Below are 25,485 nucleotides of genomic sequence, written 5' to 3' on the forward strand. Positions count from 1 at the left end.
TGCCTCTGTTAAATGCGCCCGGAACATATCCCAGACTAGCATGCTTTGTTGACGTAACAAGCTACCTGGACATATGTTCCATACTTGATCCAGCCACAATTGTACACCTTCTTCATCCATCCAACCTTTCTGATTAGTGTGAACAATTACACCTGGTGGAAATTTCATGTGCTTCGGAATTTTCTTCCTTTTAAATATCACTGTCGGCTTTAATTTGGTCAATCTGCCAAAGCAAGTTCCCACAGGCAGTGTCAGCACATGCAGACATTGCCCAACATATTAATTGTGCATGCAATCTGGCCAGTTAAACTTTGAAAGAGTTTTCAAGAGGAGGAGGAATCATTCATTTCACTTTCATAAGATGGGCAACTCGCCTTCAGCTGAAAAGTCCTTGTAAATAAAGATTCCCTACATTCTACATAGATTCAAACTCAGATCTTTCTAAACAAAGGTGCTCTTAACCAGCAGATGCTCATATTTTTACAAGCCCGGAGGAAGGCAGGAATGACATAAACCAATTCAGAAGAGTGCCATTCATAAAAAAAAATATATATATATATATATATATATATATATATATATATATATATATATATAATGCCTAGGACAGAAACACAACGACTGTGAGAAAGTGATTTATGACTTATTCCTCTCAATCAGAATGAATGAGGGAAGGAGACAAATTAACTGAACCGAACTGTATTTGAGAAAATCAAGAATTTTTAGGGAGATTTTGCATTATGTGCCACCTGAATCACAGGAATCCTGTGATTCAGGTGGCACATAATGCAAAATGTTTCTGATCTATACAGATCAGAAACATTTTGAGTAAACACCAGGTTCTTTGGAAGATGAGGAGACTAAGAATATGATGTGTTTGTGCAGGTTAAGTCAAGAAGGGAAATCTGATCTCTGAAGATTTCACTGTTACTAAAGATAATAGAGACAAAGTGAGATTTTTTTTTTTTTTTGAAGAGAGAGAGAGAGAAAAGACAATGTGCTATGTTTTGGCAATACCAAATAATGAATGAATAAGGTTATTTTATCCCCCATCCCCCTCCACTCTAGAATAGTGGCAAAAAAGTGTTTAAGGCAGTAGTTATGGAATATTTTGAAGCCTCCAATGTTTGAGCATCACACGATTTGAAAATCAGGAAGGTTTTCCTGCCATCAGAAAAATTTTGGAGACTAATGAGAGAAGGTAGTTATGTATAGAAGGAAAAGAGTTGGCAAAAGTATGGCGCCCTAGGATACTCCAGTAGTAATGAGGAAATGTGAAAAGAGAAAGCCATCCACCATCTTCCCACTTACATGGATCTAATCAATGTCAAGAGTGACAAAATTAGTTTCCTCAAACTTTTTCAACAGACTTTGTTCATACGTAGGTAATATTAATTAGAACTGATAGTAGCAGAGTTTATACTGGTGATAAATGATTAGTTGATGGGATTCCAGGTGATGAAGGAGTTGGTTGTTACATTACATTCTCCATTATTTTTGAATAAACACAGATAAGAGGAAATGGATGATAGTTTGTGGGCTAAATATAAGCTTGATTCCATGCCAGATCAGAAGAGACATGTTGTAAGTTGTTCAATAATATAGTCAAAGATAATTTGCCTTGATCACCTATGCAGAAGTTGAAGGAGAATGACATGGAAGAATATCATTAGAATCTCTCTCTCTGTGTGGAGCATGGAAAGATCAGAGAGGGAGTTGGTTGAAATTATATACAAAGTGGTAACTACAGGATCCAAATTTTCTGCATTTAACACTTTTGTCTTTTTTTTTCCAGCAGTTACAAAGAGGGTGAAGATTTTGTCTTGTGCCAGTTGTGGTATGCTGAATTTTTCTATTTGCATTGTCCATACTTGTTGTTGGAGAACAAAGTCTTAAATAACATGTAGAGATTATGAGTGGAACAAGAAATGAAGGTTTTCAATTCCACCAAAATTTTTGACCCACTTTATACAGTATATATATATATATATATATATATATACACACCACATTTTTCGATAGATAAAGCACGCGTTATCTATACAAAAAAGTCTGAATTCGTTAAAAAATGAACATGCATGGTATACATTTGAAAATTATGAGAGATAAATCAAATGTAATAACAAAGCTAAGGTAGAAGTATTACTTAATATTTATTGAACATTACACTATTCAAATCCAAAAAAATCTTCATCAGACTCAATATTGAAAGAATCGATTGCGTTAAAAATTTCGTTTGGTATTTCTTCAGCTTCCATTTTGGAAGATACATCATCATGTGCATAATCATTGTCACCAGACACCAATGCATTCCCTTGTGCTTTAATGAAACCGTTTCTTAAATTGTTAAAACACTTAAATTGTTTCTCTCCATAAATCCAAAAACCAAAGATGGGTAGGTCTTGAAATCCTTTATATTATCATTTTGTGCAATTCTTTTCAATTCCTGCAGTGCACGGACAGCAGATATTCTCATACCTTTAGCTCTTTCACTAACAACCCCGTCAAACAGTTTTTTTTCTATGGTTGGCCACAAGCACCTTCTAAATCTCATAGCACGTTTCCTTGTATGTAAACATTTCAGGACTGTTTCAGCCTTTCACCATTCACAAACACTACTTTCTCCAACGCTCAACAATCTACCAGCTTCACGATTCCCTTTTTCCTTTGCTACTTCTACCACTTCAATCTTAAATTGCGCTGTGTAGGATTTTTGGTGCATGCATGTTATCTATACATCAAAAGGCTTGATGAAAATGTTGGCGGGTGCGCGTTATCTATCGAAAAATATGGTATATATATATATTTTTTTGTTGTTGTTGTTGTTTCGAGTAAAGAACAAATCTTCAACTTCTCATTTCTTCTTATGCAAGATATCATGTAGTTAGCACCAAAATGAAAGACAGGCAAGAAAACATTATATTCATGTGATACATGATCACAGAATAAACTCAGAGCTTATACAGACATGGATTTTTTTTTTTTTTTTAAATAACAAAACCTGTGGTGCGATCATAATTAAAAGAAACACACATATTAACCACAGTGAAAATTATTTAATTGTAAATATTTCATCCTAAGTATCTTAGAACATCATCAGTACAGTAGTTTTAAACAATAATTGTCATACAAAATTGTGTTAAATAATTAATTTTTTTTTTTTTTTGTACTACTGTAGCACGTTATGCACGTTTAATGAAATTCTATTGTAATCATGCGCCCTAACCATACGTTATTCCTATTATTATTTAAAACTACTGTACTGATGATGTCCTAAGATACTTAGGATGACATATTTACAATTAAATAATTTTCACTGTGGTTAATACGTGTTTCTTTTAATTATAGACATGGATGTTTTGCATGTTTTGGGATTTCAGAACATATGAGCAATTTTTATTACTGGTAAATTGCTTATCTAGTTATTATGCATCAATGAAAAACAAAAGCGATGCTAATAAATATATTTCAAGCAAAGCAAATTCAGTGAATCTAAAAAAAATTTACAGATTTGAACATCAAATTTCTTATCATTGATAAAGGTGAATGTATAGCTGTTTTGCACAAATTTAATGTTTTTTTATTTAAAATTGCTACAATTTAAGTTTTTTTTAAAAATTCAAATGCAATGGACAGTTGTATTTATAATTTATAACCATTGAACTATTTTGTCTTTGGAGCAGATTTCAAAAATCATTTAAATATTTGTTAAATTTTTCAAATTTTTTTATGAAAATATAATTTACAGTCGTGTTAAATTAAACTTGTCAAGAAATTATATTCTTGTTATTTAAATTAAGGGGATATTAAAGATTGGAATCAGAGAGTTTCATTCCCCTTAATTTAAATAATGTTTATATCTCCGAAATGAAGCCTATTGGCTCTTTATATTTAAGTTTAATCCTTTATCCAAGTATAAGCAAACATAGTTTGCACATGATCTCTCATGATATGCAACTTCGTTACTTATCATGTTCATTTTTACATGTTTTTCGTTTAGGAGAATGTAGTCAAAGTAATGTTAATTTTTTTGACTGAAATAATCTTTTCTGTAATAATATTGTATTGAACCTTGTAAAAATGATGTAGTGCATGATGTCATCATGTAAGGTTATTAAGTAATGTTAAATCAGTAAGTCTAATGCTAGACTAGTGAAGAATTCTGAGAATTGCTATAGATGGAAATTTCCAAAGACATACCTGCGAAGAATAATGTCATCATGTCCAAAGGTCAATATGTGACCATAGTTGCCGTGAATAAAAAATTCCAAAGACATGCGAAGAACGATGTCAGCATGTCCGAAGGTAAATATGTGACCAATGTTGAGAGACATGCACACAACAAAGGTTTGGGTCTATAAAAGGCAAATCATCAGGAAGGAATTTTGTCTTAGGGTTTTCTACACTTCCTCTTACCTGAATCCACTGTCATGCTGGAATCACTGTTGGAAATCTAAAGCGAAGTGTGGAGGGTTCCAAGTCTTCTACCTGGGTACATTGCCACACAAGAAATATTGTGTCATTTGTCTTGAAAGGAAGGAGCTGTACATCATTGCCATGTTAAAAGTCCTATAAGGCAAGGCATAGTTAACAACCCCGACAAGGAAGAATTATGTGTGAACAAAAGGTTAATGCGAAAGCCTGCTGAACAAGAATTGTAAGTGGTTGTAACATTGAATAAGAATGTATGTCAAGTAGTTATGTTTATGAGATAATGTATATTAATATTGAATTAGGCTTAAGCAAGGTATGCCTTATATTCAGTTAATGTTATGCTAAATCATATATTAGCTTAGAACTAAGGTTAGATTAGAAAGAATTGAGACTAGAAAGAGTAATGTAATGACATTGTGTATGTATGTGAATCATTCTGTAAATAATTCCTTTTGTCTTAATTAAATGGTTTGTGAACAAAACATTGGACTGATTCTGTCAAATTTCTGACAAGAAGATTATGTAAATTATATTTAAGCCACGACTAGTTTAAAGTAAGAATAAAATAAGTGAGGAATATAAACGATATATGCTTAGTTTTTGATTTAAGATCTTATATTCTCATACTCAGTACATAGTCTAACTGGCGCAGTCATTAAAACAAATAAATCTGTTAAACTATAGAGCACGAGAAATAAGATATAATAGAAATAGATAAATGGCAAGTCGATAGTTAAGGCACTCGACCATTCACGAATAATAATCTTCATGACTAGGCTACTAGTATATAGAGGCTGATGATTTCACATCAATCCCATAATGCAAAGCACACATTCTTATAGACAAGTATAATGCTATGCATTATTAGAAGGGTCACTACCCAGACTTCTGCATTACTTCAATCTTGGTATCTCTTCTGGGTCTGGCTCCCACTGACGAGACCCCAATAAAGGTCGAAACTAGTCTGGGTATTGGTCCTTGTCATAATGTATAGCATTTTACTTGTCCATAAGGATATATGCCTTACATAATGGATACTAAGGCAATCAATGTGAAGTCATTAGTCTCTATATACAAGTAGAACAGTCATGAAGTTACTTCATGCACAAACTTTGTTTGCTTACATCTGGATAATGGATTAAACCAAGAATCTAATTTCTTGGCATCTTAATTTATAGTATAACTAAGTGAAAAAACTTTCAACATAATGCCAAGCATACATTCTTTCAGATATGTATATTACTATGCATTATGGGAAGGATGTGAAATCAACAGACTCCATACACAAGTGGCTTAATCTTAAAGATACTTCATGCACATGTTTGCTTATACCTGGGTAAAGGATAAAACAATAATATAATTTCTTGGTAGGTTAATTTAATTTCTAACCAAGCAGAAAAACTCTCTACTACTTCTACAGCTGTGTTAATTTTTCGCATACATATTTTCCTGAAAAAAGTCATGAACATTTCTTTCTATTTTTTTTTTATTTACATATTCTATATTTTAACACCATCTGTATATCTTTATAAGTGCAGCATAAAGAAACAATTTAGATTAAAAAAAAAAAAACTGGCTCCCATTGCTAACTATGGCCTTTGCTTACCATAACTTTTTTTTTTATCCACTGTAATGGGTATGTATATTTTTTCTAATAGTGCTGATACTACTGAAACATATTATTCCTAATGATAATTCTCACAAGAAACAAATGAGATAAAGGATCAACATTCATTACAGAGTATAGGAATAGTTTGTTGCAGTGAATTTCCTTTAGAACAAATTTATGGCTGGGAGTGGTTGGGACTGTCATCAGCTTGCTATAGTAGGTGAGTTTATTATAACAACGTTTACTAAACTGAGAGCAACCTGTATCATTCTTTGCATTTTGGATACATAGGCTATCAACTTATTTCATGGTTATATTGAGTGCTTTAATTTTGTTGTATGTGTTCATAGATAACATAATATCAAGAAACTTTGACAAGACTGAAGCAGTAACATTTTTTTTTTTTTTTTTTAAGAAACATGACTGAAAGTTGCACTTTAAGATAAAGTGAATAAGGTATCTTATACACAGTATATATACATCTGCTGCAAGTCTAGTACATTCACTTCTAAAGATATGTTGGCCGATCTGAAAATTAATACTTACAAGCCCGCCAGGAATCTGGATGTTTGAAAGGAAAAGCTAATCCATTGTCTATTGCTGCAATTTTTACTTCTGGTGGCATTCGTGGCTCCCATTCCTTGAGTGAGAAAGAAAGAAAAAAAGTTTTTAGGAATATTGAACTTTATAGGAATCACATCAGAATATTCAAAGTTATATATCACTGTTATTTATAATTCTATATAGCCATGAATATAATTTTTTTTTTATAACATCAGGATATATTGTTAAAACCATCATTATAATTATAAATATGGATACAGCCCTTATGATCTGTTAGATCATAAGGGCTGTATGATCATAATATCTTTATGATCCAGTAGCCTTTTTTGAGGTCTACCTGACCTTGTCTTCTCAATTGGCTTATATTTTGTTAATTGTTTAGGATATGGCCAGCCTGGTTGGCTGAGTGGTCAACGTATCTGCTCTCCAGTCAAAAGGCTGTGAGTTTGAATCCCACCGTGGGCGTAGATGTTTGTGATTGTCTGTGAAAAATATTTGTGGCGGCGGAGTATGGTAGATGGTGAAGTCGTGGTTTGCTGTAGATGATGGATTGAAACTTGTATAGTTGGTGGAGACAGAGTTGTAGAGAAGGCCCTCCCTTGATGACTCCCTGGAAGTGTCATGTAATAATAATATCGGGTGCTGACAATTCAATTTACATGTCCTATCCAAGTTTGTTTATATTTGTTTAGTTTTTCTTCTGTGATTCTATTGTTACAACCAACAATACATGTAAATGCCATAATATTATACCTATAGGTGTAGTCATTCAGTGCTGGAAAATATACATAAACTGAAAAAGATAATTACAGCATTTACCAATAAAGAACTAAACCAATACAAGGTGATTTGTTGTATCTTTTTTTAATTAATTCAGATCATCACACTGCACTCCAAGTTTTGAAAAAAAAAAAAAAAAAACAATTCAGGTGAGAATAAAAGCAGTGAATCTTCAGTGACATCAAGTTTTTTCTCATTTTTAAGAGATTTGTTGTTGTCAAAGATCATTCAATGATATCTTGATATCTCTCAATGAAAAGTACTAGACTGCAGGTCAATTTTTGATTTTTTCATGAACCCAGTTTAACATGCAATAGAGGAAAAATTTTTCTTGCAGTCAACAAAGAGCTTGTGATTTGTTGATTTCTCTCTTCCTGGTATAAAATTTCAGGAAAGTCACATTTCCTTGACAAAACATTTCATCTTTTCTGAGCTGTCCCACAATGACAAAAAAAAAAAAAGCAATATACTGAATATTTTGTAAATCCTCCTTACACACACACAGTAGTAATGCAATTACTTTTAACTTCTGGCACTGCTTTACACTCTTGTAAACAAACTGCATACATAACAAAAATGCAAAAGTAATTTATGTTTGTTTGTTTGTAATCTCATTCAATCCAGTCATATCATCAAGATGCAAAAAGGTAAGGCAAAGGTACTCAGTGTTTTGGTCGGTACAAATGATTTGAGAGGCAAGAAGTATTCTATGAGGGAGGATGTCAAGGAGTTATTAGAAGAGTGAAAACTGAAGAGCAAGAAGGTGAAGGTTGTAAGTCTCCTGCTATGCTATGATAGAGACAAACTGAGAAGGGCATTGATAGCTAAGGAATCAACGTGTAGGCTGTGCAGAAGGAATGACATAGGATTTGTGGAACTATGTTTGATGGAAAAAAGAAAGTGTATAATGCTGTTGGACTGTATTTAAAAAGTTTTGGTGTTACGTGTCTAGAGAGAAAGAGCTTTGTTCACCGAGTAGTTCACCTTTATTGAAGTGCAAATTCAGGAAAACTTAAGTAATTAGGGTGGAAGCAGATGAGTTTGTGTAAAGGCACTCATGAAGCGAGTGAGTGTGAGATGACCAAGTGCAAAATCTAGTCTCTCATGCAAAAATAATGATTAGGGTGTCAATTCAGGCGGCGGGGGGGACTTAAAGGGATGCTACAGTTTCTACATACTATTGCCAGAAGTATCAGGAACAAGAGGGAGGAGTTTTGGGCATTGGTTACTGCAATCTTGCCAAAAGTTATAGGTATTAGTGAGACTTGGCTAACAGCAGATGAAGTTACAGGGATAGAATGTGAAACGATTAGTATTTTCTGGGAAGAGAGAGAGAAGATAGGATGGGGTGGGAAGGGGAGGGGTATTGCTAATGATAGCAGATAAATTGCAGCCAAAGAAGAATAGGAAATAGGGGGGAGGGTGACTGTTCATTTGAAACAGTCTTGTGTGAGATTAAGGCCAATAAGACAAAATATACAGTTGATTGTTAAGGCAATCAGGGAGTTCAACAGTCTAGGTCAAGTGATTATTATTATTATTATTATTATTACATGATCCCTCTAGGGAGTCCAAAGACTCATCGAAGGAGGGCACCTACTCTATAGCTCTCTGTCTCTACCTCGATCCATCAACTACAATGAACTGCAACTACACCAACACCATCTACCACCCACTACTAGTATTTTCACAGACAATCACAAACATTCATGCCAACAGCGGGATTCGAACCCACAGCCTTTTGTTTGGAGAGCAGATATGCTAACCGCTAGGGCCAACCAGGCAGGCATTATTATGGGGGACTTCAACTATAGAGATATAGACTGGAAGGAAGGAAGATCACATGACAGGAAAGAAATGGAATTTATGCATCTATTGAGAGATAATTACTTGAGTTAGCATGTGACAGAGGGGACTAGGAGAGTAAGAGTACTGGACCTGGTCATAGGATCAGCAGAGCTATCCATAACTAAGGTGGCCATGCTGCCTCCAATTGGCAAAACTGATCACGCAGTCTTGATTTAGACTGTAAAACATATGGTAAATCAAAACGTGATTATGACAAGCTAAGGAGGAAGCTTAAATCTGTTCCACTGCATAAAACACTGCAGAATAAGGATGTTAGTAGTGCATGGGAAATAGTTTAGGGTCATTTAGAGGAAGCAATATTAAATTGTATATACCTAAGGTAAGGAAGTAAATCGTGTAGGAGTTAAATGGATGAGTAATATCATTAAGTGTGAGCAATAGAAGAAGAAAATGCTGTGGAGGTTATATAAGGAGAAAGGTGACTAGCAAACTCATAATCATTACAAGGCTCAGGCAAGAAAGAAAGAAATCCCAAAGAGTTCTTTTGTTACATGGCAAGTAAGAGGAAGAACAGAAGATTAAACTTAATGAGTGCTGATGGTGATGATGTGACAGAAGCAGATAATATAGTTGCTTTACTGAGTGACCACTTTGTAAGGGTATATCACCCAAGTGAGGTTACTGCTTTAACATATGTGAAAGACACTAATGTGGGAACGGAGGTGTTTAGGATATTGCAGAATCTCAATGTAAATACAGCTGTGGAATTAGATGGGATATCAGCTCAGGTGTTGTGAGAACGTGCAAGAGAACTGGCAATCTCTGACTAGGCTCTTTAAGTCTCAGTTCTGGTAGAGTTCAAGGGAGTGGAAAGATTACCTTGCATAAGAGAGGTTCTACTGCAGCAGCAAATTATAGAACAATCAGTATCTTAGGCATGGTGGTAAAAGTACTGGAAAAATGTCAAAAAGAGAATTCAAGAATGGGTGGGATATGATACTGTATGAGGTGCAACATGGCTCTGTGAAGGGTAGGTTATGCCCTAGTAATTTACTAACTTTTTATAATAGAGTAACAGCTGAGTTGGATAAAGATATGGCTACATGATGATTCTGCTGGATTTCTCAAAGGCATTTGACAGAATACCACATGGAACCCTGTTATGCAAATTAGAACAAATGGGGAATGATATGACACTGGTTAAATGAATAAGAGGGTGGCTGCTGGATAGATAACAAAAACTGTTATATAGAGGGGCAGAATCATGGTGAAAACAGGTGACTAGTGGTGTACTGCAAGGTTCAGTGCTCGGACTACTACTGCTTAATTTGTACATAAATAATATAGGAAATAACCTGAAAGGAAATATTCATTTCAGCTACTTAGGCACGATTTTTAGTGAAGATGATAAATTAAATATGAACTCATCATCACTACATCTCATCCGCTTGATAACGGGTTGAGTCCACTAAGAAGAAGGGTTCTCCACTTATCGCAATCTTTAGCCATCTCAATCGTGACTCTATAGCTGGGTAGATGGGAATGTTCTTTCAGCAACTTTATCCAAGTAATTTGTAGGTCTTTTTCTTCCTATATATCCATTCAGAGCTAAATATGGGAGTCTATAAGGGGCCATTCTCTGAATATGACCAAACCACCTCAGTTGACGCTTAACGATTGTGTCTATTATATTATCTGGGAAGCTTAAATCTATTCGACTTGATCATTAGTCATGTGTTGCATCCAGTGGGTGTTATTAATTTTTCTGAGGCATTTCATTTCAAATGCTTGAAGTTTCTTGATTGGTTGTTGAGTTAATCTCCAGGCTTCTGAAGCATAAGTAGCCGTTGGGATAATAATTGTTTTATATAATTTTAGACTCGTTGGATTTTTTTTATTTTTCCATATTTTGTTTAGTTTATGCATGTTGGTCCAACCTGCATAAACCTGCTAAAACACAGGCTAACCTGCACAGGTTTAGTCCATGTTTTATTGTTTCGATATTGTTGAGGTTACTAAATATAAGATTGCCAAGATAAACATATTTATTAACTTGTTCCAGCAGGTGATTTTCGAGATTTATAGAAATATTTTCTTCTTCTCTACTTATCTTCATTATTTTTGTTTTATGAAGATTTATTTTCATACCATAAGTTTTACAAGAGTCATTTAAAATATTAATAGTTTTTTCTAGCTGTGGTTTAGAATCTGCTAAAATAATGATATCATCAGCGTATTTTATGTGATTAATGTTGGTACCATTGATTTTTACACCTGGTTCATCAGCTATGTTTTACAGACTTCTTCTAGGAAGATATAAAGAGTTAAGGTGAGAGAGAGGGCATCCCTGCATTACACCTTTCTCGACTCTGAAATCCTCGGTTTTAATGTTGTTTGTTTTAACAAAAGCTTTGGCGTCTTCATAATAATTTGTAATAAATGTTAAAATATCAGAATCCATTTTTACTTTTTTAGGATAGTGATCAATTTGTTTCTATTAACTGAATCAAAGGCTTGCTTAAAATCTATAAAACAACAGTATATGGGCATGTTGTATTCCCAATATTTTTCTGTTATATTATTAATGGTGAAGATATGGTCTATAGTGGATCTATGTGGTCTGAATCCTGCTTGGTTTTCCTCTATGATTTTTTTCTGTTAAGCACCTGTGTTCTCTTTTGCATAATTCGAATGAATAGTTTATAACTATGACTTAAGAGTGTTATGGGTCTATAATTTCACATATTCTTTTGTCTCCTTTTTTGTGAATTGGTATAATAATTCCTGTTTTCCAGTCAGTTGGAATTACTCCAGTATAAAGAATTTGATTAAATAAATTCATTAAGAAATTAATGGCTTCCTTGCCACCATACTTCCATAGTTCTATAGATATTTCATCTTTACTTGTAGCTTTTGAAAGTTTCATTTGGTTTATTGCATTTATAATTTCTGCTGGGGTTATGGGTGTTGCCTTTTCATATATCATTTTTTCTGTTATACTTTCCTCCTCCTGTTCTTTTTGAAATAATGTTTAATAGTATTCCTTCCAGATTATTTTAATATTTTGTATTGACCCAGTTTCTAGATTGTTTTTATCTTTCATTGTTAATGGTTTATCTTTATAGATCTTAGTTAATTCTTTGATAATTTTGTATACCCTTGTTATTATCATTTCTTTTATTAGCTTCTTCGCACAGTTTTGCTTTTTCCTCCAACCAGTTATTTTTGGCAGATATGCACATTTTATCAATTTTGATTTTAAGATTCTTATAATGTTGTTTATTTTCTTCTGTATTTTTTATATTTAATATATGCTTTGCTGCTCTTTTTTCTTCTAAAGTATTTAGAATTTCAGGGGTTATCCATTCATGATTTGGTCTTGATGTTGTACCAAGTATGTTTCTTGCGATACTTGTAACAATTTTTTTACCTTGATTCCATGTATTTTCTATATTGTCATAGGATAATCTTCTAAATTCATTTCCTATTAGTGTCTGATAGTTATTTTGCATAGATTTCTCTTTCAGTTTTGACAGGTCCACTTTATTGATAGGAGCTCGTGATTTACGATACTTGAATTTTAGTTTAATTTTTGCCACTAGCAGTTCATGGTCAGTGTCGAAGTCTGGAGTTTTTAAAGTTCTAACATTTTGCACTGATGATTTCCAATTGCGTTTGATTAGAATATAATCAATACAGTTCTTTATTGTACCATCTGGTGAGGTCCATGTGTATTTGTGGGAAGGTCTATGGAAAAAAAGGGTATTACAGATAAACAGATTATTTGCTTTACAAAATTCTAATATTCTTTCTCCTCTTTCATTTCAATATGGAAATAGACAACAGAATCAACAACGCTGTTATGGTAAGAAGTCAAATGAATAAATTAGAAATACACACACGTTTACACAAGAATAATGTTTAATTTGATATTTAGGTCTGAATATTACAGACCATCTTCAGTGGCTACATAGGAATAGTTTTAAAAAACAAGGTGGAATACGAACAACTGATCAATTGTTCGTATTCCACCTTGTTTTTTTAAAACTATTCCTATGTAGCCACTGAAGATGGTTTGTAATGTTCAGACCAAAATATTTGGCAAATGAAACATTATTCTTGTGTAAACGTGTATATATTTCTAATCATTATGTCAAAAGTATCGTTAAAAAATCAAATTTTATTCCTTCACGGGGAAAACTTTACCTAATTTACCGGGTTTTTTTTGGTGAACTATGAGTAACTCAAGGTAAGATGCGAGCGAGGATCATCTTTTTAAAAAAATGCCACGACAACAAGATGATTCCTAATTTCGCTAAGATTAAAGAAACCATTAAATCTCCTGGAGCTCATAATATTTACAGGAATACCAGTTTATCTTTAATCCATAATCAACTCAGAGCAGCTAAACATGATCTGGCTATTAACATTCATCAAGTTCCTGATCTCCGTACCTATATCTCCACAAATTTAGAACCACATCTTTCAAACATAGTTCTGAATGTAGCTAAACGCTCTTTACAGCATTCATATAAAAAAACAGAATCAACATCTAAACCACAAATATGATGTTCTTGTTTCTAAACAAATCAAGTTGTTCAAAATTCCAGATAATTGGATCGTCAAAGTATCCGGTCGGCCTTTAACTAATAGTGAAACACTCATCCTCTCAAAAGGACATGTTTTCTCTACAGTCCCTAAAAAGATTTCATATCTAGATTTTCTAGTTAATATAGAACAGAACCTCATTCATCCGTCAAGTGAAAAAGCTAATGCTCTCTGTCTAGAAGTTGCTTCTTCGCTACTTAAAGCCAAGCTTCTTCCTTCGAACATATCTCCTTCTGAAAAGAAAGCTATACATTCCTTAAGAAACAACAGTCACCTCATTATTACTAAAGCTGATAAGGGGAAAGCAAAAGTAATTATGGACTCTTCAAACTATAGAAGAAAACTTTTCCTTTTACTTTGAGATTGCTCAACATGCCAAGAACTCAATTACGATCCAACCAACAGACAACTGAAGAAATTAAATTCCCTGCTAGATGAGGTCATAAGTTTGGATGTAGATACTATTGAAAGACAAAAATCTCAATTTGCAAGGCCTTCCAGGTTTTATGGTCTACCTAAAATACACAAGACAGATATTCTTCTTCACCCTATAGTGGATTGTATTGATTCTCCTACTTATCGCATAGCTAAATATCTATCTAAATTATTGAAATCACACATTGGCAACTGACGCTCTTTTTTGAAAAACTATTCTAATTTCTTAAATAAATTGAAAAACATCATTTTACAACCTATAGATCTTATGGTTATCTTTGATATAGAATCTTTATATACAAATGTACCTCTCAAAGAGACTTTAGAATTACTTGCTGACATCTTCCCACAAGATATTATAGAGTTATTTGATTTCGTAATGCACTCTGGATATTTATTATGCCAAAACAAATTTTACAACCAAGTGGAATGAACAGCGATGGGAAGTCCACTCTCTCCTGCTCTTGCCAACTTTTATTTAGAACATCTAGAAGAAGTCCTGTTCTCATCTATATTCCCTCAACCATCCTTTTGGGTTAGATATATAGACGCCATCTTTGCTGTATGGCCTCACAACAGACTCCTTACCTTCCTTTTTAAGCAGTATCAATTCCTTACATCCTCGTATAAAGTTTACCATGGAGATTGAAAAAGACAACAAGTTATCATTTTTAGACGTCCTTCTCATCCGTTCACCTTCAAGTATTCTTACAACAACAGTTTACAGAAAACCAACTTTCACAGGTCGTTATATTCTCAAAGAATCTGCTCATCATCCTTGTCAAAAAAAAAGGAATCATAAAATATTTAATCTGACGAGCCAAAACTAACTGTTCAACTTCTCATTTATTACAGAAAGAGCTTTCGACTATCAAACATCACATGAAACTAAATGGCTTCTCCGAAAAGAGTACACAACATCTTTTCGATTGTTTACAATTTAACACAGAACAGCAAAGATTCAATACGCCGAGTTCGAATTCCTTACATTTCCGGGATTTCGGAACCAATTTCAAGAATTCTGAAGAAATATGATTTAACAGCCACTTATACACCTATTAACAAATTATCCATCCATTTTCCTTCATCTAAGGAAACTTGTCTCAACCTTGTCTCTATCTGGTGTGTATCAAGTTCCTTGTAATTCTTTTCTACTTTGGACAAACTGGACATTCTATAGAAAAAAGAATTCAAGAGCATCAGTCATCAATTCAACACAACAAACATGAGAAATCTGGATTAGCTCAGCATGGATTAGAAACAAGCCACAATGTCCTTCGGTCCAAGACTCTCCTCCTACACAGATGTCGCTACAAATTTGAACGTTTATTTAAAGAAAGTGTGGAGGCCTTACTTCAACATCCTAACTTGAATCGTAATGACTGTATATCTATATCAAAAATTTAGAAAAGTTTAACAGGATAACACATTAATTAATTAATTTATTTATTTTTTGTAAATTTACTATATTTGTCTAATGTTATTTAAGATTATTATATGAATTTCTGAATTAATATCTTTAATTATGACTTCAAAAATGTTTACTCTTCTAATACTTAGCAATATGACATCACACGGCTCTTTCTGTGTGTGAATGATCGATTGTTTGTATTCCACCTTGTTTTTTAAAACTATTCCTATGTAGCCACTAAGGATGGTCTGTAATATTCAGACCAAAATATTTGGCAAATTAAACATTATTCTTGTGTAAACGTGTATATATTTCTAATCATTATATCACAAGTATCATTAAAAAATCAAATTGAATAAATTGATATGGAATAAGAGAGAAATTAGTTACAACACTAAATCAGATGTATACAAGGCAGTGTTCAAACCAATTTTAACTTATGGATCTGAGAGCTGGGTCAGAAGTAAAACACTTGACCAAAGACTAGAGACCATAGCTATGAGAGTCCTGAGAAAGATTAGAGGCATGAACAGATGGTATCAATAGCAATATCATATTAAAAATGAGGATATTAGGAAACAACTTGACATTGTCAGCATCCAGGAATGCATTAGCAGAGCTAATCTCAGGTGGTTGCTAAAGGGTCAAAGCTGTATAACTGAGAGGAGACCTCCACATAGCCTTTAAAGGAATGTGGAGAACCAACCAGGGCTTCTGACCTAATGTCCAATCCTCACCTTCTCATGGTGCACCCTGTTGGGTATCTACTTAGATACTGAATGAAAGAGGATGGGCTGGCAATTTGGGATTTAGTCGACCAAATTGTATTCTTATTGGTTAAACCAAAATAAAAAACGATGGTACGAGATGACAAATTTCCATGCCTACTGGGTCGTCACCCGGTTAAACAAGACTCCCGTTGTTTTCGCCAGGGAACCAGGGTGAACAGCAAAAAGTCAGCTACTGGAACAAATCTGAAAGCACACCCCCCCAACTCAACATCACCAGAGTTAAAGATCGGTACTATCAACATAAGAAGCCTGAATGGCAAAGAAATGGAGCTAGCTGAGGAATTAGATAAGTACCAGATCGACATAATAGGGGTGACTGAAACAAAAAAGACCAAAACTGGTGAGATCTTTCTGAGCAATAAATACAAAATGTTATATTCAGGCAATGACAATCAAGGAAAAGAAGGAGTAGCCATGGTATTCAACACAAAATACGAAGCTGATCTTCTTGAATGGCAGTCAGTCTCAAGTAGAGTAATGTGGGCAAATATGAGAATGGGGAACTGGACAACGAGACTTATATGTGCCTATGGTCCTACAGAAGATTCTACTAAGGTACAAGTGGAGGAATTTTTTGAGGCTTTAGAAAAAGCAACTGACACAATGAAAAAGGAAAATTTGGTCGTTGTTGGGGACCAAAGTTTATCTAAATAGCAGAGTAGGAAATGATTGTGAGACATACAAAAATATTTTGGGAAAATTTGGAGAAAAGAGCAAAGCTAAAAATAATGGCAAATATCTGTTGGATTTCTGCTCAGGACATGGACTGGTTATTACTAACACCATGTTCCAACATAAAAATGTGCACAAATTCACATGGAGAGAAGAGGCAAGGAATAAGAAAAGTCTCATTGACTATGTTATTGTTGATAGTGATGTTTTCTACCTGGTGCAGGACACCAGAGTGTACAGAGGATTTGAAATTGGAAGATCACTATTTAGTCTTGAGCAGGATAAAATTGAATTTCATATTGAAAAGAAACACATGTAAGAAAGTTTTAAAGCGAATAAAAGTTGAGCAACTCTCAGATGTGAACTGTAGACTAATAATACAGAAAGTTTACTGAAGAAAAAATGAAAGAGTTTGAGAACAGGAATCAAACCTTGGAGATTCAGTAGCAAACTCTGAAGAAAACATTGATTGATTCTGCCAGAAAGGCATGTGGTGAGGTTGTTTGCAAGGATAAAAAAATCAGAACTCCCTGGTGGACACAGGAAGTTAAAGAGGCAGTGAAGGAAAAGAAGAAAGCATATCAAAGTTCCTGTCAAATAAGTCAGCTTGTGCTCTTAGAGAATATAGAGACAAAATGTAAGATAGCTAAACACTGTGCAAAACTAGCTAAACAAAAGTCATATGAGGATTTTGGCAAGAACACAGAAAATAAATATCAAGAAGGTGGGAAAATATTCTGGAGGTTGTTGAAGAAGCTTAGGAATGGAGGAAAGATTGCTGTAAAAGGAGTTAGAGATGATAAAGGTGACATGAAAATGGGAGAAAAAGATATCCTTGAAGTAAGGAGTAATTACTTTGAAAAACTGTTAAATTAAAACAAGCAGTGATGACAGCACAGTGGTAAAAAACACTGACCAGGCATGCAGTCAGGAATTTATATCCATACTTGATGTAGAAAAAGTCATCCAAGGCTTGAAATGTGTAAAGGCAGCAGGAGTAGATGATATTCGACCAGAAATGCTGAAGTATGGTGGTATAAGAGTCTTACAGTGGCTGCACTGCATAGTTCAGAAAGACTGGACAGAGGGACAACTTTCCGATGATTGGAGTAAAGCTCTCACAGTACCCATATATAAAAAGGGAAATAAAACTGAATGTGAGAATTACAGAGGTATTTCCCTACTGAGTGTTCCTGGCAAGATCCATGCGAGTGTACTTGAGAAATGGTTGAGAAGAATTGTGGAAGAAAAGCTTGGTGAAGAACAAGCTGGATTCAGGCCAAATAGAGGCTGTCAGGATCAGATCTTCACTTTACGACAAATGGTCGAGAAATCATGGGAATATAACAGAGATCTGTATTTCAGTTTTGACGATTTGGAAATGGGCATATGACAAGGTGCCAAGAGAGAGGCTATTAAATACGCTACAGTTATATGGTGTCAATGGGGCATTATATCAAGGAATACTTAGTCTTTATTTGAGAAGTCAGCAGTTAGAATTGAAGGAAGTACAGGAAGATGGCTTAATGTTAAATCTGGTGTGAGACATGGATGTACATTATCCCCTCTATTATTCATTATCTATATGGATCACATTATGAAGGAAAGTGGTATTAAACATGATATTAAAATTGGAGATGTTAATGTCAGCTCTTTGTTTTATGCGGATGATGTTATACTTCTAAATAAATCCACTACAAGTCTGCAAAATGCTCTGACTAAATTGAATAGCTGTTGTAATAGATATGGTATGAAGGTCAGCAATAAAAAGACAAAGACAATGAAAATAGGCAGAATCATTGAAAATGTCAACTGTGTTGTGAATGGAGAACCTGTGGAACAAGTAAAACATTTCAGCTACTTAGGCATGATTTTTACTGAAGATGGTAAATTAAATATAGAAATAGACAACAGAATGAGCAAAGCTGGTATAGTGAGAAGTCAATTGAATAAATTTATATGGAATAAGAGAGAAATTAGTCGGAAAACTAAATTAGCTGTATACAATACAGTGTTCAAACCAGTTTTAACTTATGGATCTGAGAGCTGAGTCAGAAGTAAAACACTTGACCAAAGACTAGAGACCGCAGATATGAGAGTCCTGAGAAAAATTAGAGGCATGAACAGATGGCATCAATGGCAATATCATATTAAAAACAAGGATATTAAGAAAAAACTTGACATTGTCAACATCCAGGAATGCATTAGCAGAACTAATCTCAGGTGGTATGGTCACTTAAACAGAACAGGCAAAGAAAGATTATCAAAACAAATGTTCTCTGCCAGGTTGGCAGCAAAACGACCCATAGAAAGACCAAGATATAGGTGGATTGATACGGTACAAAGTGCCTTAGACGATAGAAATATAAGATCTGATAATGTTGGAGTCTTGACAAGTAACAGACTGATTTGGAGGAAAATTGTAGATAGGAAGTTAGTAATGATGTAATTTTTTTCATATAGTACTATCATATCCTGTACACCCTTTGAGGGTACATGGCAGGAATTTGATGATGATGATGATCTCAGGTGGTATGATCACTTAAACAGAAAATGGGAGAGGAAAGATAAGCAAAACAAGTGTTCTCTGCCAGGTTGGCAGGAAAAAGACCCAGAGGAAGACCAAGATATAGGTGAATTGATATGGTAAAAAGTGCCTTAGAAGATAGAAATCTTGACAGATAACAGACTGATTTTGAGGAAAATTGTTGATAGGAAGTTAGTAATGATGTAAATTTTTCATGTAGTACTATCATATCCTGTACACCCCTTGAAGGTACATGGCAGGAATTTGATGATGAGGAAATATTCAGTTGTTTGCTGATAATGCAAAATTAGGTAGAGTAATAAATCAAGGTAATGTGGAGAGCTTGCAGGATGATTTAAATAGACTGTCACTATGGGCAAAAGATAATGGGTCAGTCAGTTTAATATGGATAAATGTAAAGTTATGCATTTTGGGATAAATCAGTTATAAGCTGTGTACCACACTGATGGAACTGTACTCCAGTAAATAGATGATGCTAGAAATTTAGGGATGGTGGTAGACAGAAATTAAACTTTACAGGACATATTGCTAAGGTAGTCCATAAGATTACTTGGCTATTGAAGAACACACATTTAGAAGTAGAGATAAGGAAGTTGCTATTCCTCTTTATAAGGCTTTGATATGCCTACATCTGGATTATTGTGCTCAAGTGGTCCCCTTAGTTTCTTGGGGATGAGGAAGCAGTGGAAAGGATTCAGAGGCGAGTGACCAACATGTTGAGTTGCCTGTGGAATGTTCTCTATGAAGATAGATTGAGGATTTGTGGATTGCAGAAATTGGTTGATAGGAGAAAAAACAGGAGATATGATAGAAACATTTAAGTTGCTTAAAGGTTTTATAAGATTGATCCAGGTGAAATGTTTCAAACACTTGGCAGCCCAGAACAAGAAATCATCCCTGGAAGTTGAATAAAGGTGTGGTTAGTAGGAGTGTGAGGACTAGAATTTTTGCTTGGAGAGTTGTGAATGAGTGGAATAGGTTGCTAGAGTCAGTTGTGAGTGCCATGTCTGTTAATGGGTTGAAGGAGAGGTATGATAGATTGTATGGACAGTTTGGGTCTCCTGCGATGAGTCTTCAGACTCCATGGAGGTGATTGTACAACAATAATAATAATCAAACTTTTAAGCTAAGGAAATAAGATTCAAAGATGTCCAAAAGCATGTGAGAAATATCAGGCTGAATACGTTCTGCAGTATAACTAATATTGCAATCACATCTCATTTCTAATATTTTAATTACATCAGTATATGCAACTATAATGATGTGACCATATGTTTTGGTCTGAATAAATGATTATTTTGTATTGACCTGGTGGATGACAAGATACAGTAAACAGAATATATGTAGATCTCCAGAGAGAGAGAGAGAGAGACTAAGAATGGAGCTTATAAGAATTTCATGAAATGAAAAGTTAGGAGAAGATCAATAGTGCTTGGAACTTAACTGAGGGTTAATAGAGAAGCTCAATATGGATGAATTCAGAAATTCAGCAAGAAATGTAAAGAAAAAACACGTTATGGTAAAAAGTGAAAGTTACAACACACAATAAAACACACACTGGCAAAAATTACACAACCATCTCTATTTTTCTGAAATACTGCATACTACTGAAACATGTGGCAAAGTGAAAAATAAAGGCATGGTAATATGATAAATGATTAAGATTTGTGCTAGAGTTTATGGAAATGAGATGTGACTGCAATATTAGTCATTAATCATATATGCAACTTCAGCACAATTAAAGCATCTAAGAAACCGTAGCTGACATCAATAAAATATGGAAATATGACGATGAAAAAGGAACTTAAAACAGTTGACAGAAAACAACAGGAGCATGCTGAAAGGAGTTCTGCATTCTTTGTCACACATTAGTAGAATCTTTCAATCAGTTTATGGTTATGTCCCAAATAATGCTTGGGTTTGATATACGTGGTGCAGAGTTTTCCATGATTAGACAGTGGTATAGAGTGATAAATTATTTTATAATCAAGCATGTCTATCTAAATTGCTCTCTATCAAATCAGATGTATTTGGGTATGGCTAACAGAGAACATTATTTATTAGAGTGTATCATACGAGAGAGAAATCATCAGTCCCCTCCACAGTTCAGTCAGTAATGATTATGCCATTTGGAAGGAAAGATCTATGACCAAATCCAGTCCAGGAGGTGAAGAACGTATATAAATTCTGCACTGCTAGGGCTTCTTCACTTCTTTTTAACTGAAAGAAGGTGAGTTTGCCATCTTGAGACCTCATATTGAAGGTCTGAGGATTTTCCTTCTGGAAAGGGAGATTTTTCATCTCACATAGTAGATAAACTGGCTTAAGAACATGCACACAGTTAACAGACTATGTAGATAGAGTTAAGTGCCCTATTAAAGCATTAATTATATTTATACAAAGCTAAGTTTGTAAGTTACCTGACAGTGACAGGCACTAATCCTAATAAGTCAAGGTAGTGCCTGGAAAAATGCATACCAAATGTTTTATTGACATTTTAGACAATTCTGTGTTGTCTGTGCTGTGGATCCAGATGATAATCACCACAAATATTGGTGATGTGAGTGGAATGTTTTTTTTTTTTTTTTTTTTTTTTTAATTATAAGCATGAGTTAAATTTTGTTTTGGATTTTTTTATTTTAAGTTTATTTTCAAAAAACAACAACAAAAACAGGAGAACATACAGATTCTTAGATAACTTTTCCATACTGTGTTTCCCATATTGTGAAAATACTAGTGGTGGTAGTGGGCAGTAGATGGCATAAGTGTAGATGATGGTTCATTATAGTTGGCAGATTTGGTGGTGGAGACTGAGTTGTAGAGTAGGTTCCCTCCCTCAAGTCTTTGGACTCCCTGGAGGTGTCACATAATGATGATGATAATAATAATAATAATAATACACTGAGCATTCAGTTTCCATGCCATAAAGTCCTGATTGTGCACTAGCATATCACTACACAATTTCCCTCCAGGGATTATCTGGCAGTGTAGGTGGCAGCAGGATTATGTGCCAGCTGAATGAGAAGCTATGCAAACATGTTTGATGCTGTATACTATTGGGCAGTCAACCTGAAGAACCACTTTACTCAGTAAGATGTGCCTTCAAAAATGGAGTAGTCTGAATCTCCACAGTATGCTTGGCATGCCCATGTAAGGTTAACACTGCATATTAGAAGGTTGAGAAGAAAGAAGCCAGAATTTCTCTTTAAGGATTCTGGCTTCTTTCTTCTCAAAGACCAAACACAGCATCAGCCATTTCAAGCCACCAATAAGCAAAGTGGTGATCTTTCAATGGGCAATGGTCATCTACACTTAATAGGTTTAGTTGGCATTTCCTCCAACCAGGAAGTATCCCTTGACATTGGAATTGTAAATGTAAAGGTGAGAGATGGGAGCATGCATGTGTGCTTGAAATGTAGACAATAAGGTTCTTTTCATATAAAGTTTTCTTAATCATTGGGATTCTTGAGATTTCCAAGAAAAGGTTATTTTTTTACTGTTTGGTAATAAATGCCCTTTTAGAATTGGTTATATAATTAATTATATATTAATTGGTTGGCCTAGCGGTTAGCGTATCTGCTCTTCAGCAATCTCGCTGGCTGTGGGTTCAAATCCTGCCATGGGAATGGATGTTTGTGATTGTCTGTGAAAATACTAGTGGTGGTGGTGGCAAGCAGTAGATGATGCAGTTCACTGTAGTTGGTGGAACGGAGAGTTGTGGAGTACATGCCCTCCTTCACTGCAAATTATAGAACACACCTGCATACCAATGTCTGACATCGCACATGCTCCATGTGTTTGATGTAACGCATTTTTTGAATTTGTAATGTTTAGTTTGTTTAGTACTTATGTTTAGTACTTATTTATGTTTGTTTCTTGACCTGTTTTAAGCTGTTTTTATCACCTTATATATACCCAGATGAAGCCAACAGTCAAGTTGGTGAAACTAGTCAGCTTAATTTATTAAAATCTTCAGCCAACATATCCCAGTCTATTTTTATTATTGAATTAAAGTCGGTGGTTGAAAAAACAGAATTAAACGTTCTTCATGTTTAGATGGAATTTGAACCCAATAATAAATTAAAGAATGATTTTAGTATTTTATCTGAAAATAATTTTAAAATAGTTTTAAAATCAATCAAAATTTTTAAAATAGTTTCTTAAAAAACAAACAAGCTATACTACTATCACCAAGATTAGCTCAATTTGGTTATAAATAACCCTACTGCAGAAAAGGCTCTTTTTGATTCAGCATACGTTAGCAGAATGTTTTCAGTACATTAAATAAATTTGTGTATGAAAAAAATGAAGTTATGTTGTCTATCGTCTCTAATAATGGCAGTTCTCACTTCAAATGCTCGTTTGAACTACAAGTCTAAGCAGCCTAAGCACAGTAATGCAAAACCACACTTTTTACATTTACAACTCTCTTCATTATTAAGTTCTTAATAAAATATTGCCAAACAAATGGTCCTGGATCAGACATTGAAGTGTTTAAAATAAAAAAAATAAAAAAAAAATTAAATAAAATAAGGCAGTAAATATACCTCCCAATATAGATGAGAACTAAATCTGTGGGCCACCACTGCCAGAATATCGAAGCTTAAATAATGTACCATAAGAGTATAATTTTTTATTAACAAATATTGCACTCAGGAAATAGTATAATTTCATGTACAATAATGATTGATAGTTGTTGAAAGTTTTTCCACTTGGTTATACTATAAATTAAAGATACCAAGAAATTATATACTTGTGTTAGATCGTGAATGGGATACTTTATTGAAATAAGAATCACCCATACAGGATCAAACAGGATATATCTAACTGGAGGAACATACTTGTCCTTTTTGCCGTCAATTTAAATTTAGTAGAGAAATATTATCATGTTAAACTAGAGAGAATAAGATTAAAGAAAAAGTATTAAATCTGAGGCTCTCTACAATCTAAGAATGTAATATTGAATATATGATAAAACCTTAGCAATAGTATAAAACTTATGTAAACAAGAAAGTTAGTACACTGCTAACAAAAGGTCGAAGGTTACGGAAATACCACGGTCATGACGTAACGCCCGTAGCTATAGAATTCATGGAAACGTGTTCGGGGTATGCGTTCCCAAAAATACGACTCCATAAGGTAACGGAGTGACGTCAGCGAGTAGGAACGAATAAGGGACTTCAGTGTGTGAGGTTCAAACTCAGAATAGAGGGTGCTAAAAAAGGAAATATATATGGCAGCGCGGGTGGGAACCCCCCCCCTCGTTTTTTCTGTTCCAGAAACTTCTCAGGCTGCTGTGCCTGTGGTGGGCAGTTCCTACGCTCCCATAGCAGACTAGTGTATACCGGCTAGATGAAGCACCAGATTACAGCAGAACAAAAGTGAGGGCAATCGGCAAGAACGTGCTAATGTTAGGAAGCTGGAGCGAGCGCCAAAATTCATGTCGTGTAGGTGAATCCCACATGGCGACAGGTTATGGCAGCAGCAATATTCCACCACAAAGAAACAGACAAAGGAATTGATGTGATCTAAGCAGTGTAGATAAGTACTATCATTTTCATACCCAAATTGTTTGATAATAGTGAGTGAAAGAGATTAAGATCCTTAGTAAAAGAAAAGTGAACTTTGATACCTAAGAACTTTCAGGAACAATCAAAGGAATCTCATTAACTATCTGTCTGAGAATCCTAGTGTTATGTGACTTCAACGGACGTTGTAATAGAACTGATAATTGAACTTAAAGGTGCCTTAAGAGTTAAACAAATGTTTTGTGCCAGATGAGCCAGTTCATGTTTAATTATTGTGAAACTCATTTATTAGATGT

The 25,485-nt window shown here is 34.4% G+C and overlaps 1 protein-coding gene across 1 annotated transcript in view; it reads right to left on the reverse strand.

Annotated features, from left to right (window-relative positions):
- Window positions 1-25,485, reverse strand: part of LOC150106780 (phosphatidylinositol 4-kinase type 2-alpha-like) — a 148,888-nt gene that overhangs the window by 49,045 nt on the left and 74,358 nt on the right. The window contains exon 7 of the mRNA XM_090393316.1: window positions 6,590-6,683. Coding sequence (XP_090249442.1) covers window positions 6,590-6,683 — 94 coding nt within the window. The remainder of the gene's footprint in view (window positions 1-6,589; window positions 6,684-25,485) is intronic.

The sequence above is a fragment of the Typopeltis vanoorti genome, chromosome 5 (assembly GCF_054136105.1).
Source record: "Typopeltis vanoorti isolate ZY-2024b chromosome 5, IOZ_Tvanoo_1.0, whole genome shotgun sequence".
NCBI classification, from domain to species: Eukaryota; Metazoa; Arthropoda; class Arachnida; order Uropygi; family Thelyphonidae; genus Typopeltis; species Typopeltis vanoorti.